The 20,023-nt window shown below is 46.7% G+C and overlaps 1 protein-coding gene and 1 long non-coding RNA gene across 2 annotated transcripts; one reads left to right on the top strand and one right to left on the bottom strand.

Annotated features, from left to right (window-relative positions):
- Positions 1-1,500: 1,500 nt before the first annotated feature.
- LOC139828774 (uncharacterized) lies at positions 1,501-6,040 on the bottom strand. The gene is made up of 3 exons (XR_011740712.1): positions 3,197-6,040; positions 2,916-3,081; positions 1,501-1,708 (listed from the first exon to the last, which is right to left on the bottom strand). It is a non-coding gene; the product is annotated as an uncharacterized lncRNA (long non-coding RNA).
- Positions 6,041-6,182: 142 nt separating this feature from the next.
- ALAS1 (5'-aminolevulinate synthase 1) lies at positions 6,183-13,394 on the top strand. The gene is made up of 10 exons (XM_065845914.2): positions 6,183-6,455; positions 7,116-7,322; positions 8,257-8,412; positions 8,494-8,716; positions 9,205-9,389; positions 10,019-10,198; positions 10,373-10,537; positions 11,648-11,916; positions 12,395-12,557; positions 13,103-13,394. Exons 1-10 carry the CDS (start codon positions 6,254-6,256, stop codon positions 13,261-13,263), a joined length of 1,911 nt encoding a protein of 636 aa, XP_065701986.1. The 5' UTR covers positions 6,183-6,253; the 3' UTR covers positions 13,264-13,394.
- Positions 13,395-20,023: the final 6,629 nt, after the last annotated feature.

The following is a 20,023-nucleotide window of genomic DNA, read 5'->3' as shown; positions in this document are numbered from 1 at the left end:
GCCATTCCCTGAGCAACAGCCCTGACCAGCCTCCACCCCCCCGGTTTTCTTGCTTACCTTGATGTCATACGGTCTGGGATACCCCTGTGGTCAGGTGGGGTCAGCTGTCCCAGCTGTGTCCCCTTGTGCCCCTTCCCAGCTTCTTGTGCACCCCCAGCCTCTTCGCTGGCAGGAAAGTGTGAGACATAGAAAAGCCCTTGATGCTGTGCAAGCGCTGTTCAGCAATGACTAAAACACCCCTGTGTTATCAACACTATCTTCATCACAAATCCAAAACATAGCCCCATACAACCTGCTTTGAAGAAAATTAACTCTATACCAGCCAAAATCAGTACATTTTTACAGGGCAACAGGGAGACAAGATCATATGCCCTTGATTTCTAGCAATCTTCTGCTTGACAGAGAAGTCCTAACATTGACACTCCTTTAAAAGAGACAGCCCATGGGCTCCAGCACAGTATTTTTCACTGCTGTGGGTCGATTTCTTGTTTTCAAGGACTTTTACAATCCTGCTTCTACTTTGACTTCCACCTTCCTTCCAATGCCCACGCTAACGCAGATACGAGCAGCAGTAGGAGCTCACTGGAGCTACCTGCTGTAGCAAAGATGCTTTGCTATCTAAACATGACCTGAGTGTCTCTCTGGGCCTAGAAGCACTGAAATTCAGATGAAGGAGAGACACCCACTTCTTCCTCTCCTCTGTCAGCTGTCTGTCCTATATAGAGAGGAGCAGGCTATCTACTGAACTCCCTTTTGGAAACTGCAGTTGCAGAGAGCTCTGACTGCAGAGCTGACCTTTCCCCACGCTCTTGCACCTTCACACAGGAAGCACCCAGATTCACTTTTTCTAAGGTACTTGTGCTCTCTGCTGACTGTGCAGAGTTCAAGTGTCTAAACTGGACACAGAAGGTGGTGTCTTTGCCTGAGCAGCTAATGAGAAAAAAGAAGGGCTGAGACGTGCAAGAAAAAGACAGGCTGAAGCCCAGCAATAATCCTAATTAAAAATATGCTAGTTGGAGTTTACTGGTTCTTTCTAAGAGAAGGAGAAAAACTGAGAGAGAGGAGCAAACAAGGGTGTGAATGCAAATCACTGCAAGTGCAGCAAAGCCCACAGTAGCTGGAAGGATGTGTGGTTCATTTCCTGATGTGTGCTGCACAAAGCAGACAAACTCCAGGATACAAGAGAAGAAAAGACTTATTGTGTGATCTTCCACATCTGAAGCAACTGGAAAGATAAACTGAAATTAAGGTAAGTGACTGCTGGCTGTGTTAATCAGATGGGCTGTAGAGCACAGCAGCCCTGGTGTGGGAGTGGTGCCCTTCAAGAGAAGGGCAGGGCATCTTGTCTGAGGGTGGCAAGAGCTTCTGCAGTCCCCATTGAGCTGAGTCATGCCCCTGATATTGGACTTTGCCAGGTGACCAAAACCCTCTGCAACAGGGCAACACCCGGGGGCCAGCAGATGGCCAATAGTGTCCTGACCCAACACCCTTGTGAGGGCCCACCAGCAGTTCATGAATTTTAAAAGATATCCATTATATTGGGGAGAAAAACAACTCAGTACTTGTTTGTATGAGATAGGGTAAGAAGCTTGCCTGGCCTGTGTCTGTGAAACAGGGGTGCTGCCCAGTCACACTGCAACAGGTCGCATGTGCCTCAGCTTTCAGCAGCTCTTCCAGCTTGGTTGAATTCTCTGACGATTAGAGGCTCCTATAAAGAAATGAGATTTCCTGTTCTGTCATGTCAATAAGACACTGGATACAAATGAGGAAAATCTGTTAAAGAAATTCAGCATGAGAAGAATTTTCACTATGCAGCTACTATCACAACCCTCAAATTTTGCCTTAAAAGGTAAAATAGGTTCTCTCTGAGAACTGCTGGTCTGAGGACTAGAGGTGGAAGTTCTCAGATATAAGCCTGGAATTTGAGTCTGGATTAAATCCAGATGTCAGGATCACATCCCCTCCCTTGGAAAATTCAGATCTCAATATAGACAGTGGCTTGTGCATGGGGAGGGGGAAATGTTTTTCTGGCTCACCCTCTGTGACTCTGACTGGGTGGGAAAAAATTAGGAATATGTACAGCTCTGACTTCAGAAGTGGGCTAAAGGGATTAAATGTTGCTAATGGCATAGTTATCTGCTTTCATTTGGACAGGCTGAGTGCAGAGGGGCTTTGATTCTAGCTTTTCTGTTGAAGTATCTAAAAGCTCTCTTAAAACCATAACATTCATTAAAATTCCATGAAAGGAGCTAACTGCTGACAGACATGAGGCCAGATGAAGGCTACAAACCTGTGAATCAAGTTCTGTTTCCAGGAATATTGGGCAAAATGTGCTTGAGAGAAGTGTATTGAAGGTAACTTAGACCTGAGCCTATATGGTAAAATGAAAAGAGACCATCTTCAGCAGCAGTTCTCCGTGGACATCTGCAGAAATCAACTTGACCCTGTGGCAGGGGATTTTTTTTTCCCCCATTTCAATTGCTACATGAGAAGCACTTTCTATGGCTTCTCATCCACCTCTCAAACTGCTGGAATTTAACCTTGTTTTTCCCCTCTTGCAACTTATTTAGCAAAGAAATCGACAAATCATCAGAATGGAATGGGCTTTAGAAACCTAAACTCAGCAGAGGCTCTCAGTGTAGCTGAGCGTCTCCCCTTCCCCCATCAGATGGATCTTTCAGGCAGATCCAGCTTCCTCTGCTAAACCCATCTGGTACCCAGCACCTCCAGAACCAGCTCCAAAACACAGTCACAGCCAGGAACTACACCTTCCAACCCAAACTTTGACATGGCCAGCTGAATAAATTTATTCTCACATCAATGCTATCCCCTCAACCATTTTCCTTCTTTATTAATTGCTACTCCGCTCTTCACATACTCCCAGGCAGCTGTTCCTTCTCCCCAGCCCACCATACCTTTGGCCTCTCTCCAGCCACGCTGGGTGAGCCTATTTGCTCCCTCCAGACAGGCTCCCTGTTCCCCTGTGGCTGCTGAGGCACTGTCCCTTGTCACACTCTGAAGTCCTTCTGTCGTGTAGCAAATGGCATTTGCATAGCAGCTCAGGCTAGTTTCTCCTGAGCCCTGTAGGATGACAGTAATACATTGCCACAATTAACATCTTTAAATACCATTTAATTAATCCACTTAAGCGGTAAGAAATTTTAATTAATGGCAGCTTTATTACTATTTACTTCACCTGCAACTTGTAAGCTCTGGCAATATTTCCAAAGGGACTGAACCAGCAGAACAGCTGAGAAGACACCCTTTTCCCCTGACTTTTCCCTGCGCTGTTGGTCCCAGAGTTCTCAGTCGTCTCTATGCACTGACAAGGACACGTTCCTTCGGCAGTTCTCCAGGATGAGGGTCAAGTTAATGTCATTCCATTGCTATTCAGCTCTGCGCAACTCCTGTCCCGTACAAGGTTAAATAAATTCACCAAAACCAAGCTCTAAAGAAGGGTTATTGCGGGGTCTGATTAATAGTGCAGATTGTAGGGTACTCTGACAGGAAAGCTGAGAGTTCTGCTCCACTTGGAGATCTCCATATCGCAGCCAAGGTCGCTGTGTCTCAGCTGCCAGCCTTGAATGACATTTGTGTAAAAAGCAGATGTTCTTCAGGCTTGAGACTTCACATGCACTTTTGAATAGAAAACCACAAGCTTCTGCATTCCAGCAACAGTGTAGACTAAGGTACTTCAACCTTGCAACATGGTAAGATGCTGCACAGTTAAGATTATCAGGATGAAAAAGGATTTTTGTGGGATGGAACCTGTTGTGGCAGGTGCCACGCAGATGAGGTCTACAGCCTGTGGCAGTACTCTGCCAGCCCGTTTGCACAACACCTTTCTCTGGTGCCTCTTACAACAGAACTCATATTCCCTTTCTCTGTCCCTCTGAAGCTAAGTGCCATGGTCAATTAATACAGGAAAAACAGAAGGAAAAGTACTATCAACACACTATAAATCAAGCATAAGGGACTTGAATTATGTTGTTAAAACTGAAATTAATCTAAGGAGCACTGGAGTGATCCCTTAGGTTCAGAAACATTAACTCTGTGCTCTAAGGACATTTGTCAGGTATTTACATGGCACAGCGTCATAGTATGTCCTCATTTTCTAAAGTAACTGATATGATACAAAGCTTCAGGGTAGGGATCCAAATGTTGATGGTCAGGGGAATGGGAAGTGCAGCAATCTGGAACACAGATCAGGTATCTTTAACCTTCAAGTGCTAGTTAACTATTATATTTTGCAAAATGTAAATATTTGAGGCATGTAACACTAACTGATGTCCCTGCTCATTGCAGGGGAGCTGGACTAGATGAGCTTTGAAGGTCCCCTCCAACCCAAACTATTCTATGAACACTTTCCATGAGAAAAATGAAGTCATAATTTGAAGCACTGTCCTAGTATTACCAAATGACCAAGACTCTTGCTATCACAACTGCTATGCAGACTCAGATAATATATGATAGCCTTAATCATTTATTTACCAAACAAATTAAAACTAGTATGTATCTAGTTTAACAATGCCCACCGATGAAAGGCTGTTTCTTAACAGTAACTTGTGCAATACAGTGCTGAAATGAGTTAAAGATCTAAGCACTGAGACTTCTTAACACTGTAATAAATTCCTAATGAGCAAGAAGCAAACTTGTTCAAAAAAACATCTAACCCCACTAAAACCTGCCTCATAAGGCCATATCTACTCCCTTCAGGGCCCCACAAGGAATATGCAAGGGCAAACTCTGTCCTGTTTCCTACCTCAGAGTTTAATAGTGCACTGGAGTTGACAGTGACTCTGCCATTTGGCTGTGGTTTAAGGTTGCCATCCTCTTTATCTGCTTATTTAGTTCACAAAGTCCACACCTTGCAGCCAGCATCCTCAAAGTGAATCAGTGATGAGGAGAGTCAGGCAAATACCCTCCTGGTCTCTCCCCTGCCTGCCAACAGAGGAGTTATCTAAAGATCAATTTGCAACATGTAAAAACTGACCAATGCTTTTGGTAGTCAAACTTGGGTTCAGCAGCCACAGTTCTACATAGGTTTTGTATTTTCCTAATCACTCTACTACAAGGACCTTAACTACACAACATGATAACACGTGAGATACCAGTCAAGGGAGAATGAGCTTTAAGAGAGCTCTCCTCAAAACTCTGTACCTGTTACAAAAACCACTTTTGCCTCAAACTGCGCAAGCCGACCCTCAGCTGGCTGAGACACATGGCCGAGAGGCAGCACTCGGCCTGAATCCTGTCTTCCGTGAAATTCTTGTTTCACAAGATGAGGAAAAAAAAAAAAGCATCATCTTTCTTCTTCATTCTTTCCACACTTCAGCAGTTAGTACACACTTACATGAATCTGTATGACCACAGCTCCTTTAATCATTACCCACCTGTAAATATTCTTTTAAAAGAAAATAAACTTCAATGCCCGTTGCAAAACAGAGCATGCAGGATTCAATTTTACTTGCTGTCATTACTACAAGAGTATTTATCTTCAAAACCTGGGCAACAGCACCACACTGCAAAAACACAGTGGCAGAAGCCTGAGCATCACAGGTGGAGAAACTGCTGGATTCAGAGCGGCTGTAGGCGAAGGGAGGGGCTCGGGATCCCACCACGACCAGCGGTGAGACCCCCGCGCCCTGTGCGAGGCCGGGACGGGGGGGCCAGAGCGGCGTGCGGGGAAATGAACACGCGAGAAGCGCCGACCAGCACCGGGTTTCCCCACTCAGCTGACTCACAGCTCGCATTTTCCAACCAACAGCCGCACCAGGGTCCCCCAAATCTACTACCCCGGGGCTCAGCGGCTGCAATAATTCTGGGAAACAAGTGCTGCCCAGCCTGGTGCTGAGGGGAACTCCAGAGCAGGACAACTGTCCGCCCACCTTCTGGCGGCGAGCGTGACCTCTACAGTCCCCGGCAGCGACTGCCCCGCCGTCTCCTCACACACACCCCGACAGCTCTGTCCGTGCCCTTACGGCGCCCAGAGCCCCTCCAGGCCCTCACAGCACCCACGAGCCGCTCACGTACCCCACCAGCCCCATGCAAACCAGCCCCGGTCCCCCGCAGCCCCCCCGGCGGCAGCCGCCTCCTGGTCCGGCCCGCGCCGTGCGGCGGGTGAGCAGCACAATGCGCCTGCGCCGTGCCCGCCGGGGCTATATAAGCGGCGAGCGGCAGAGGAGCTACTCGGGCGTATCTGACGCCTTCGCGGTGCTAGCGTCACGTCCGGTTCCCCGGTGAAGCGGCGAGGATGGAGGCGGTCGTGCGGCGCTGCCCGTTCCTGGCCCGCGTCTCGCAGGCGTTCCTGCAGAAGGCCGGGCCCTCTCTGCTCCTCTACGCCCAGCACTGCCCGCGGATGATGGAGGCGGCCCCGCCGGCTGCCGCCCGTACCCTGGCCACGTCCGCCGCCCGCGGGCAGCAGGCGGAGGAGGAGACCCCCGGGGGCCGGCAGGGTGAGTGGGGCTGGGGCGGGCGGCGGGACAGCGGCTGGGGCACGGCAGCCGTAGCGGGGAGCGTTCCTAGGGACACAGCCCGGCCTCCTTAAGAAAAATATATATATATATAGACATATCGTAGAAGGAAACTTCTGGAATAGGCAGCCTCGAGATGGGGGTTGCTTAATCCTTTAAATATCTATGCTAATCAAGCATGGGCACAAATCAGAGCCCGTCCTGCAGCGAGCTTTGGCTGGGGATCCGGGATCACAGATCTGGGATCTCTTGTCCCTGAGCTTCACCCCGGCTGGTGACATTCTGCGGGGGGTCTGGCCCGGGCACTCAGGGCAAGAGTTGGGGCATACAGCAAACCAAGGGCTGGTGGCTGAAAATAACCAAACTGCTCAAAACAAACAAACAAACAACTCTTTTTTGGGAATGGAAGAGGGAGATTTTTTTTCCTCTCAAAGGGTGCAGTGCTGCATCTAGTGTCTTAAATCGGATGCCCTTTTGGTGTTAATGGGATTTTGTGCTTGTATGAGTGAAGTGTGACTGCTCAGTTAAATAGTTTTGAATGGCTTGTGCCAAATTAATTGCAAAGGTAAGGAATAGAAAACTTAAGTCACTCTATTAAAGTAATGAAGCTAAAGTGCTTTCCCTTCTCTGCCCCCACCTCAGATGCCAAAAATGCTAAAGAGGTGGCCCAACAGAATACAGGTGGATCCCAGCTACCTACTGGCCACCCAGCTGCTGGTGCTGGCCAGAGCTCTGCTACCAAATGCCCATTCCTGGCAGCTCAGATGACTCACAAGAAAAGTAATGTTTTCTGCAAAGCCAGTCTAGAACTCCAGGAGGATGTGCAGGAAATGCAGGCAGACAGGAAAGGTATGTATTCTATGTGCTGGTTCCTTCCAAGAGCTGCTGATGCCTGACTTTGCCCTGGAGTGTGCCAAGTCTAACAGTTACCGCTTAAATTATATGGGTAGGATTGTAGGAGACCACAGTAAAAAGCTGTTGGAGAATATAAGTGTAAATGGCATACCTGCAGTATTGTGCAGTGGTTCCCCTGGGTGACTTTGGTGTGGGAATACTGGATGCCAATACCCTGGCTCTAAATGAGTGGATCACACTTAACGCTTGCACCCAAAGTGGATGCTTAGGGCTGAAAAGAGCATTACCAGGGTGCTAATATAGACAAAGGTGGTATATCCAGAGATGGAGAAAACTGGATCAATGTACTATGCAAACACAAATCCAAGCTGGAAAGCAAGGAAACCTTTTCTGTTGTTGTTTGTGGAACTAAAGGGTGTTGTCTGGCTCGCAATCCTGATGCGGAAGGGCTGTCCTTTAAAGGAAGGAACTTTTCACCAATAGCATTAAAGCCTTGCTGTCTGTCTCAGGAAGCTTATTTTACTTTTCTGTTTTTTCTATGGCATAATTTAAAAAAAAAAAATCTGTGCTAACCAAACAAAGTACTGGGAACAAAAAGGAAGCAGTTGACTTGTACTCTGCTTTCAGTTAGGTGTGTACCAACTCTTTCAGAGAAATGCGGTAGCTGTATAGAGCGGTTTTCTGACTCATGATGAACCAAATGTGTCATGTGTTGTATTGTCACTGATTAGCAAGTTTTCTTTGTGTCTTGTACCATGCAAAATTGTAAGCAAATAAAGTAGTTGATTCTAACAGGGCATATGGATTCAGGCACGTGCTTCCTAAAGAAGGAAGAGCTAGAGTTACTTAAAATATTTGCTTTGCTGAACTCTACTTCATTTTGTTTCAAACTGATTAAGCTCACTGGAGTTTATTGCAATGTCTATAGGTACAGAATTTGCTAAAATACCAACTACCTCCCCAGTGAGGAGTGTTGAGACTGAGGGAGAAGAGCAGAGTGGTTTGCTCAAGAAGTTTAAGGATATTGTGCTGAAGCAAAGACCGGAAGGTGTCTCTCATCTACTTCAGGATAACTTGCCAAAATGTAAGATTGTCTGGCAAAACCCCCACAGGCCTGGTCTCTTGTGATTATTTCATGTGTGTTTAAGTTTCTGTCTCATTTCAGCTGTATCCACCTTCCTGTATGATCAGTTCTTTGAGAAAAAAATAGACGAAAAGAAGAAGGATCATACCTACCGTGTATTCAAAACAGTGAACCGAAAGGCACAGATCTTTCCCATGGCAGATGACTACAGCAATTCCCTCATCACCAAGAAAGAGGTGTCTGTCTGGTGCAGCAACGATTACCTGGGCATGAGTCGTCACCCTCGTGTGTGTGGAGCAGTTATGTGAGTAATGCCATATTCTTAAGAGGCAGTTTCAAGCTCTAGTGCCCTGCAGAAGCTTTTGTGGGAAGGCTTTCGAATAATTGATTTCTATACTGTGCTACATAAGTAGTTTCTGCTATTATTCTTGATATAATTAAGCTTACACTGTTCTCTTGAGCTGGGGTAGATATCTGAGTGTTTAGCTCCAGGGCTGCAGTCTGCCTGTCAGTCACTGACACTGCTCCTGGGATTTCCCTGAGAAACCACCAGATGTTACCAGATAAATTGGATGGTATATTGCAGCTGTACTTAGTAACTGATTTCTTAGCTCACCAGATTCCTGAGTTGTGCAGGTTGCTCGAAGATACTAAACCTGACAGCTGCTTTTTGCAGCCAGTTCCTTTTAAGAGCTATACACCGATTATGTACTAGAATGTTTTCAGCAATGATCCTGTATTTATCTGTGTATTGCACAGTCACGCTAATACCTCTCTTTGGGCCCTCTGTAGGGAAACACTGAAACAACATGGTGCTGGAGCAGGAGGCACAAGAAATATTTCGGGAACAAGTAAATTTCATGTTGATTTGGAAAAAGAACTAGCTGATCTTCATGGAAAAGATGCAGCACTGTTGTTCTCATCTTGCTTTGTAGCCAATGACTCCACTCTCTTCACTCTAGCTAAAATGCTGCCAGGTGAGATCTCAAACTGCATCCACTATTTATCACAAAAAACAGAACCCTTCCCTAAGCAATTGGGAGTGCACTTCACAAATGGCTACTCAAAGTGAGGATTCATCTTACTTTTATCAGCGAAGTATTTTTTTTTTTTTACTGAATACCATATTCAAATTACATTCAACTCACACAAATCATAATATCAGCCTACTGAGGTTGAGGTGTAGGAGCTAGGACCTGCAGAAGACATTGGACAAAAAGCACAGTCTTCTGCTCTTGCATTTAAATTCAACCTGAAAATGAGGTAGCAGGAATTAAGTATCCTCCTACCTGTGAGTGTGAACTTCTCCCTCTTTATCTCTCCCCTGTAGTTCAGAGCAGGTTTAACTTCAAAAGTTAAGAGTTAGATAAAAATATTAAGGACTTGGAAAAACCCTTCTGTATTTCCTAAAGATTCAAATTTGTGTTAGTTTTAAACAGCTAAAATGAACCTTAAATATATTTGCTTTGTGATCTGCAACTTGCTTTTTTGATCAAGAGCATTACTTTCTAGAACATGCTGCTTGAACACTTCCTGTACATAAAGCAGTGCTGAGAATCAGTTAATGCTCTTTTGTACTTAAAGTGTAACTGGGCTGTTCCCTCAGGCTGTGAAATCTACTCCGATTCTGGAAACCATGCGTCCATGATCCAGGGGATCCGAAACAGCAGGGTGCCAAAACACATATATCGCCATAATGATGTCAACCATCTTCGAGAACTATTGAAGAAGTCTGATCCATCTACCCCTAAAATTGTTGCATTTGAAACTGTTCACTCAATGGATGGTAAGTTGACATCAAACCCTTCTCTCCCATTCCGGTGCAGTCAGTGCTCAGATTGTCTGTACAGCCCTATAAGAATTTACATTAAAAAAGGCTTCTGGAATGCCTCATATTTTGGGGTACTTGCAAACTGAGAACAAGGAATCCTAAACTGCCAGTCGCTGCTTTGGTTCCCAGGTGCAGTCTGTCCCCTGGAAGAGCTGTGCGATGTAGCCCATGAGCACGGGGCGATCACTTTTGTGGATGAAGTGCATGCTGTGGGGCTGTATGGATCTCGAGGTGGTGGTATAGGAGACCGGGATGGAATCATGCACAAGATGGACATCATCTCTGGAACACTTGGTATGGACAGCCTGGCACTTCTACAGAAGCTAAGGCAGCAAAGCTGCTGAGCAGCCCAATTAAGTGGGTTAACTCAAAATCAGTCTGTTCAAGTGAACTTGCCAAGGGCTTTTAGGGGGCTAGAATTTTTCTAAAAGCCCAGAGGATTTAAGTATGCCCCACAGTTTGAAAAGCTTCTGTTAAGCTACTTACACTGTCTCACAAATCAGTTAAGGTAGCATTGTTGTAGGGTTGGTGGTATTTTTTTCTGTAAACAAGCTAGCGAAAAGTCTTCCAGTGGCATATTATGCAACTCAAGAATAAATTCAGGTGATAATGCTAGTAGGGTAGTGCTCTATATTTAGTAGTACTTAGTTCTTTTATGTGAAATGGAGTGCCCCTAACCTAGAAACCTGAGATGGGGAGTTACATAAAGAGATTTGGCAAGAACTGAAGCAACTGCCATTATCTGAGTAGAATACAAGCTTAGGAGTAAGTTTACTGCTGCAAATGGAAAGTTGTTTAAACAGCTTCCAAAACATAAAAAAAAAAATTACCAGGAAAGTTCATGACTTCTTTGAAACTCAAAATCATGCATTACAGCCTAATAGAAACAGAAGCATTCACCAGACACCCTAGTTCTATCTGTGGCTCTCCTCTGGTACCTGAACATTTGGAAAGGGAGGCTGGTATTGACTCACAGTCACAGTAACAACCTTGTGTGCGCCTTAGTAGCAGAGGCTATTTCTAGCATCTCTGGAACAGATTAATTTAAATCTGCTGAGAGACTTAGTGCTGACTCTTGAGGTCACTATTGAAGTCTGTGCTTGATGATTTGGCTTATAAAGTCTTCCCCAAAAATCAAAACTTGAATATTTGGAAGAGTCTTGAACTGTCCTGGCTGTGTAATAACTAGATCTATGTTATCAGGATTGGCTTAAAAACAAAGCTGTAACATGTGCTGAGTAAATACAAGATTAACAGGGGGGTAGGATTGTTGCCTACCATGACTACATTAAGTAAGTAGTCAAAATAACTCTTTCCTTTAAGTGAAAGGCTATAATACTTCAAACCATTCTAAAGGTTGGAAGGAATAAACTTGGTTGCTTTTTTTTTTTTTTGTCTCATCAGGCAAAGCATTTGGTTGTGTAGGAGGCTACATCTCCAGTACAAGTTCTCTGATAGACACTGTTCGTTCATATGCTGCTGGCTTTATTTTCACAACGTCCCTGCCACCCATGCTCTTAGCTGGTGCCATAGAATCTGTCCGAACTCTGAAGAGCGAAGAGGGGCGAGTTCTGAGGCGCCAGCACCAACGCAATGTGAAGCTTATGAGGCAGATGCTGATGGATGCGGGGCTTCCAGTGGTGCACTGCCCCAGTCACATCATTCCAGTAAGGGTGAGTGCTGAGGACACTGACACTGGACTGTGGTGCCTGTTTGCATGTCTGTGATCATGTTAAGCTTTCAGATATTAGTTAACATTCACAAAGTTGAAACCTGGCTGAGTATTCAGCAGTGATGTTCCAGGAGTCTGGCTTAAGTTAACCTCAGCTTGCTCTAAGTGTTGTAAAGCAGAATGATAAAATGTATGAAATCCACAATCTAACAGCACACAGAAAGCAAGGAGACTGGTAACAAGCAGGTAAAAAGAAGAGTTCAGGTATAAACAGCTACCCACCCAGGCTGCAATGCCTATGCCCAGAGGGCTCTACAGCACAAGCTTTTAGCTTTTCTTTCTGGTGTATATGCTATTTATAGTGGCATAAGGCAGACTAACTAGTCCTATTTAATTCTTGTGGCTAGCCAAGTTGAGCTGACAGTTCTGCACCCTTGTATGCTTTGTGTGATCTTGTAACTTAAAATTTTGAACTTCAGGTTGCAGATGCTGCTAAAAATACAGAGATCTGTGACAAGCTGATGAGCCAGCACAGCATCTACGTCCAAGCAATCAACTACCCCACAGTCCCCCGTGGAGAAGAGCTGCTACGTATTGCCCCTACACCTCACCACACCCCTCAAATGATGAATTATTTTCTTGGTGAGTTCTTGCATCAGTGTAGTGAAAATACTGGGCCATCTGTGTGGTGATGAGACTAGGAAATACTCAAGTTTCAGGTGTCACTAGCTGGATAATGTCTTTCCACTCCTGCAGTATGCACAGCACATACTTCTGCCATTTAACCTGCTTTGAGCAGGACGTGAAGCTTAGTGTACTGTGACCTAGAATGGAGTGTGCAAAGCCAATGCTCTGCTCATGCATTGTCCAAAGAAATCTTCATTTGTCACAAGAGTCCAAAGAAATCTGCTCTCCTCAACTGAGCTGTTAACTTGTCTTAAACATGGATCTGTGCAGGGAAAATAGCTACTTCTTGATCCTGTCAGAAGAGGTGGTATGAGGATAGCTAGGACTTAGTTGCAGCCCAGTCACCTCATTCAAGAGGGTAGATTATGTCACAGGGAATTCTTGTTATCCCTCCATATTTGCTAGGAGAATAAGTATGCTGACACTTCTGTTTTGCTGCTTCTTTAAAGCAATCCACTGTCCCAAGACTTTATCTTAACAAACTTTCCTGTTCCTAACAGAAAAACTGCTGGCTACATGGAAGGATGTTGGTCTGGAGCTGAAACCACATTCATCAGCTGAGTGCAACTTCTGCAGAAGACCTCTACATTTTGAAGTGATGAGTGAACGGGAAAGATCCTACTTCAGTGGCATGAGCAAACTAGTATCTGTCAGTGCATGAAAGTAATGGTGTTAGCTGTATTCTTGTTGAGTTCTAGTACTCTGTCAGTAGCATTTTTAAATTGCTTAAGCATTTTAATCATAGTTGAAGCACTAAGCTCTGAAAATAAATTTCTAGAGCCATTATGCCCACATGTTGTTTTGTGTGTTTCTCTACTTCCATAACTGGAACTGAAGTATAAGTGATTGGAAGGGCACCTGGTGGAATAAAAACAGAGCCCGCAGCTTAATGCCCTTCAGCTGAAGTATTGCCTTTTCACTGAGTTTACACCAGAAGAACTTCAGCAGTGCTTCCTGCTATACTGCAAGCAATGGATCTATTTCTTACAAAAAGAGAAAAATTGTATTTATAGCTCCTCGTGAACTTTTGCAAACATGCAGGTAGAGTACTATAGGCACACCAAAACTTTAAGCAAGAGCTTACTACTTAAATGCTGTACAATAAACTTGCACACATTTATTTGGAGGCAGGCATATATAATGGGTTCTGCTGGATGCTGTCTCCCTCTACTGTCACATTCTTCATTTCTAGTTTTGTGTACACAAGCATTCCCTCTGGTGTTCAGCATGGTGCTCACTGTTAAGAGGAAAAGAGTGCTACTGGGTGTTTTGTGCCTGTGTGAGAGCTAGAACACCAAGGTGGCAGGGAAAGGAAGGTGGATTTACTACTGTGCAGCTGGTAGGTACAAGCTGCCCCTGACTGCCTGTGTCTCTCCCAGTCTGCTTGCCTGTGCACACAGAGCAAGACTAAGAACAGGGTACAAACTGCTTATCAGTGAACAATCTAGTAAGTCGGGTCTTTGCAAGAAGTAATTGTCAGAGAATATCAGTGCTGCTTTTGCAACCCCTCTGAAAACTGAGGCCACACTATTTACTGCTTCCATGAATAGCAAAGGTATGCTTTGAATAGGGGGAAGTAATTTTGTGGGTGTATGCGTCAACATTGACATGAAGTCTAGGGAAAAGCGCTGATCTGCTTCCTTTGTGTACAGGCACATCCTGGAACTGCTACGGTCCTGCTCTAACTAAACTACTAGAACAGCTACTCTGTCTGGCTAGTCCCATTTTCCAGATGTGACAAGCCAACCTCTGTTACGCTCACAGGCATGCTGGAAAGCTCCCATTACGGATCCATTCTAGTATCACAAATAGCCACATGTTGGGGATACAGAAGCCCAAGTTAATGCAAATTCATCAGCTCCATCAATTGGAAGCTGCTGATCATTTCAGCATGTACACTGCTATTCTCAGAAAAACTCATAGCAAAATATTTGACTTCCCAAGCAATCCAACCACTTTTAAAAAGCCCCTTGTCAGTCAGTCAGCAATAGCTGCCTCTGTCAAGTGCAAATGCTCTACAGGAGAAGACTACTGACCATCAAGCTATAGGATTAACATGGTAATTTAACTCCATTGCTAAACAAGGCAGTTTATTAACTGCCGTGCTCAAACCCACCACCAGAGTGTTGCAAATGCAAAGTGGTTTTGTTGCTGGATGAGGCTTCACTTGCTGTGACATTGGCCTGGTCTTACTGAGGCAAGTTCAGGGCTATTTAAGGGAAAAGACCATTCCACACCCGAACTCCTTTGCCTTGCCACAAGCTGTTTGTGATGTAAGACTGAATGAATACGCATCACCATTACAGACCTTTTCTCACTGTATATTAGGTTACATTGCTACATTAACTTGGCACCCTAAGTAAAAATCCACAGACCCTACCTCTAACACCATAACATGCCTTCAGTGCTGTTCCAAACTGCTGGTGTGAGCAGTCTATGTTTGTGTGGAGAACACATGACGTGTTGACTAATATATAGTCACAATCTGACAGTACAAGTTTACTGCATTTCTAGTTTCTTCACTAAAGTAATTCAGAATCTGCCCAGTGCATTTTACGTACCAGTTAACAAGCCTAATTTTTCCTTCTAGTTTTTACAGCAACTACTCTACATTCTATGCTACAGAGGAGAATAAGACACAGAAAGGGCACAAGCTATCAGAAATCTCAAACGTTATCTCAAATTAACCACAGGAAAGAACCAAATCCTAATATTCAAAGCTAGCAACCTTTGAAATGACAGGAGCACAACTAACCCTGGCACATGGTACCTTCATACCCATCTATCAGATGTGACAAGTTACCTTGAGTTGTGGTGCTGGCAAGCAAGGGTGTGAAAGCAGCAGCAGTGCACAGCAAGAGGCCGGCTGAAATCCATCACTGAACTGCAAAAGCAAGACAAATCCAATGACACATGGAAAGGATAAGTTTTCCCCAATGAAAAGGACAAAGAATGAAAAAACAAACACATATTGTTTCCCAGCAAACATAACTTGAATAGCAGGTTGCATAACTAGGGATGATTATGCAAGCTTTAGTTTGGTTTCTGGAAAAATAATAGAGGAAGTAATCAGTAAAAGATGTTTAAAGTCTGAGGCAAATGGCCCACGGCAGTGACAGAGTAAGCAAGAACACAGCGGAAAAGCCACTGCTAACATTGTCTGGGACTCAGTTTATCTAGCTGAATATTGCATAGCCCTAAACTCACACCCTCCTGCATTTCTCACCCTTTTTGCACACCAGAGAAACCCCGGGCGGTACAGGGGCAGGGAAAACATCCCAAACGCAAACAAGAGCATCACTGGGAGGAGGCAGCAGGAGGGTGCTCTTCCTACCACAGCCAGGACAGGGTGCCAGGCCAGGCAGGCTGTGGTGTCTTCCACCTCCTTGTTCCCTCCTCCACCCCATCTATGGTACAAGTCCCACCAGGCAGAGGTTGCCAATTAGCAGAGCTGCTAATGTTCGTGAAGCTTCTGGGGCCTTAACTTTCTGCCAAGCCCCTTGCTGTGTACAGTACGAGGCTGAGTATAACCCATGGGTTCAGCTCAGAAGGAGGAAACCATCATCACAAGCTCATGACCTATGTTTCTTTAGGGAACTGGACTATAAATATCCCCTCAGTCTGGGGTCAGCATCTCCCACCAGCAGGAATTTGCCCCGAGAGGGAGGATGCTGTCGTAGGAGAGGGATGATGCTGTTGCCTCTGCCCTCTGCCGTACCAGCTGTCCCTTGCTGAAACATACTCATGCAGAGAAATAAATGCCCTAAAAACCATTCCTAGCACCTGCTCTTACTGTTGCTGCTTTCAGCCATTATGTGCATGCTATTTCCTAGCTAGCAATAGTAGTAATAATAATAATGTGAGCATTATCAACACCACCAAATTCACAGTTCTTGTACCCCAGTACCTTTCAAACATTCATTTTAGGGCACATCTTTCACACCACAGCCCCTCAGCCCTTGTTCAGTCCCCCAGCACTCATATTTACCAGGTTTCTCTCCCAGCATGGAGGTGACCACACAACCCGTTTCTGCCTCCCACACCAGGACTTCAAAAGTCCCATGAGCTCCCCAGTATCTGCAGCTCAGGAAAGGGGCTCCTGCCTGGCAATGGGTGTTCCAGAGCCTGCACTGGTGGCTCAATCACCTGCATTTCTCTCAGGGTACGTTCAACCTTCAAAAGAACTTTCCTCATCTACTCCCAAAAAGCAAACCCTGTGCTTTGCTCTCCTTAAAAACCTGGGCTAAACTTCTGCTCCCTGCAGGACCCACCACCTCCCACAGGCTCCAGGTGGATGCACACCGCAGGTCTTAACACCCAAACTCCAGCAACAAGACCAAATAACTGTATCATGGGTCCAAATCTCCTGCTTTTCTTGTACTCAGATGGACCACCCAGCCACACATCAGTCTGGGATTATGCCTTGAACTGACAATTGCTTTTAGATAGTATTTATAACACTAGCTAAGCCTTAAAACATTGGGGATAACTGCTAACATCTCTACCTGGAGGGACAGAAGGCAATGGGACAGACAGGGTGTTTTAGGCAGGAACAATCTGTTAACACAGGGAAACATCTAAGGGGTCAGAGGTCTTAAGCCCTGCCCTTCTCCCAGGGCCATCACACAGAGCAGAAGGTGCCAACCAAGCCCCACTGCTGTGGGTTTCCCTGACCCCCAGCAGAGCCCGATTCGCAGCTGCTGCTCTGCAGGGAGGTGCCAGGGTGAGGAGAAGCTGCCCTTCTGACAGCACCCGATCCTCCTGCTCCTCTTCCTCCAGCAAGACCCCACCAGCCCCGACACAGGAGCCCTCTGTTGAGTGTCTGTTTTGGCCACCTCAGCGCATAGAAAACCTCACTTCTTGTCAGGCACAGGGTGGGGTGTGCAGAGGGAAGAGAGTGGGCAATGCCTGTGCCTGCAGCTCCCCAGGGAAGAGCAGCAGCGAGCTCCTTGCAAAAGGGACTGCAAATGGGTCCCTTGTCCCACTGCCAGCAGACAGGTTGAGGGATGCGCACAGGCGCTCACTGCAAACTGCCAGGGTTTGGGTGTGTAAATCACTCTCATCCAGGGAGACAGACCTCGGAGATGCTGGCTGGGCTGCAGCTGGTGCTGGCACAAGGCACCAGAGCCTAACACAGGGGCTTGGCTCCTGGTCACTTAGGGTGCTCTGTGCCCCAGCCACCCACCAGCCTGATCCAAACCCTCACCACCCCCAGGCCAGGTCAGGCTCCCTCCTCTCCACCCACACCCCAGGCTTGCACAGTCCTGGGTGGCTGATCCTCAATATACTTACCTCCTTAGGTAAACATCCTTCCAGTCCTTTCTTCTTCTGCACCCTCCTCCCCACTGGCTGCCATCCCCAAAGGAGAGTTTGGGGCCAGGAATGGAGTTCTTAAGAGGGTGAGAACTCGTCTGCCTTTCCCACAGGCACCTGTGGTTTCAGAGTCCAGATGCCAGGTGGCACTTTCAATTCACACATTCAGCTCACAACCAGGTGTAACTCCTTTGCAGTTTCTTTGCTTCAACTCTCAGGGGAGCAGAAGCCAAAGGAGTTATATCCTCTGAGATTTTATCCTTTGCACTTTTTGACCTGAGAATCCCATAGGGAAAAGCATCCTGGTCTCATCCTTTTCCCTGTGGCTTGTTTTCTGAGAAATGCATGAGACCTTGTTTGTGAGTCCTAAAAGACCTGAGCACTCGAGCTGCTGTTCCACACCACTTCCTCCCTGGCTGATTAAATGCTGTGACAGGGTGGCCTTGGCCCCTGGCACATGTGCCCTGAGGTGGCACTGGTGGATACCAACCAAACCCAGGTTTCTCAAGCATCAGAGCTTTGGGTTTGCAGCTGGGAAGACTTTATTAGTTCAAACGTTAAAAAGAGAGAGAGGAGTTGATGCTTGCATGAACTCTCAAGTGTATACTGGGTGTAGGGACACAGGGTCAGGAGGCAGCAGCTCGGTTAGCAAGTACTTTAATTGCCCCAAGAATTTCTGATCACTGACTTTGTAACTCACTTTCCAAAGTGAACCTGGCACACGAGATTGTTAGTGCTCTGCCTGTGAGTTGTTCAGCTCTGTTTCTCCCTCTCACTGCTTCAGCACCCCCAAAATCCCATTCTGATTCTATTCTATTCTATTCTATTCTATTCTATTCTATTCTATTCTATTCTATTCTATTCTATTCTATTCTATCAAAAATTAACAGAAAGTGAGCTGCAAATCCATCTAAATCCTGACAAGCCTTGCAAAAGCAAGCAGCTGGACTGCGTGTCCCTGTTGGGCTGTGCTGTGGGAGAGGCAGCAGCCAGTGCCCAACCCTTATACGAGACACCAGTGACTCTCCTGCCCAGCCGTTCTCCCGCCTCCCCTCACCCCGACCCCAGCAGCAGAGCAACAGCCTTCCGCTGCACATGGTGACCCCATCGGGAGGTGCCACCCACCCTGGGCCACCAGGCCTGCAGCTGGGACAAGAAAGACTTGGGACAGGTGAGTAGTAGTATGTAAGGGCTGGGGTCCCTCATGGCACAAGGGGGTGGAGAGCTGTGCAGAGCCAGGCTGTGTGGCTGTGTGCATGGCTGGCTGCCCTCAATGCAGTGCTGCCTGCCTGCATCCGTACGTGGCCCGCTGACAGCTGAGCCAGGTGAGGATGCAGGATGGGGTGGGGAGGGATAAGGAGGGACAAGTTGGGATGGAGTGGGATGGGACATGTGGGATAAGATAGGAAAGGAAGGGTAAGAGGGGTGGGATGAGGGCACAGGATGGGAGGGGACAGGAGAGGATGGAGGATGAGCTAGAGGACAAGATGGGATGTAAAGGGATGCAATGGGATGAGACAGGATGGGACATGATGGGCACCCAGGTGGGGATCTGCAGCCCTTGGACTGCTCCTGGCCATCTTCCCCACCACCATCACCCTTCGGCACAGGGGATTCCAGCTGGGCATGGCTGCACTGGCAGGGGGACAGGGGAAGCGAGGCGAGAGGGTAGGAAGTGGGGGACGCTCCTCACTCCACATCAATATTTTGGCCCTATAGCCCAACTGGAGTTAGATTTTGTTTGTGGGCAGCTTTTTGGGTGCTGGAGAGCTCTGGCAGGGCGGTTACTCACCACCATGGGGGGGTACAGGATCTGGCTCCCCTCCCAGGAGCTTGGGAATCTGCCTTGTCCCGGGTGAGGAGCAGGAGGAACATGGGGTCTGGGATGCAGACAGACCCCACCACCTTCCCAACCTTCTCTTGGCTGAGCATCCTCCTGCTTTCCCTCCTCACCTTCATGCCGGAATTCACCCCAGCCAACAACACAACCACCCCTGGCAGCAGCATCACAGCCTCGGAAAAATCATCACCAGCAGCAAAAACATCTCCAGCCGTTAAAGGAAGAAGAGCTGGGCTAAGGTGCCACTTCCCGCAGCCAGCTGTACCTC

This window comes from Patagioenas fasciata, chromosome 10 (genome assembly GCF_037038585.1).
Source record: "Patagioenas fasciata isolate bPatFas1 chromosome 10, bPatFas1.hap1, whole genome shotgun sequence".
Classification (NCBI taxonomy): domain Eukaryota; kingdom Metazoa; phylum Chordata; class Aves; order Columbiformes; family Columbidae; genus Patagioenas; species Patagioenas fasciata.
Note: the sequence above shows the minus strand (reverse complement) of the source record. Positions and strands in the feature narration are given on the sequence as shown.

Bases quoted from the DNA above. Each gene is read 5' to 3' on its own strand.
- ALAS1 (XM_065845914.2), top strand. From the start codon at position 6,254: ATGGAGGCGGTCGTGCGGCGCTGCCCGTTCCTGGCCCGCGTCTCGCAG. The intron at 8,413-8,493 runs GTAAGATTGTCT...GTCTCATTTCAG, and splicing joins TCAGGATAACTTGCCAAAAT to CTGTATCCACCTTCCTGTAT. The intron at 8,717-9,204 runs GTGAGTAATGCC...GGCCCTCTGTAG, and splicing joins CGTGTGTGTGGAGCAGTTAT to GGAAACACTGAAACAACATG.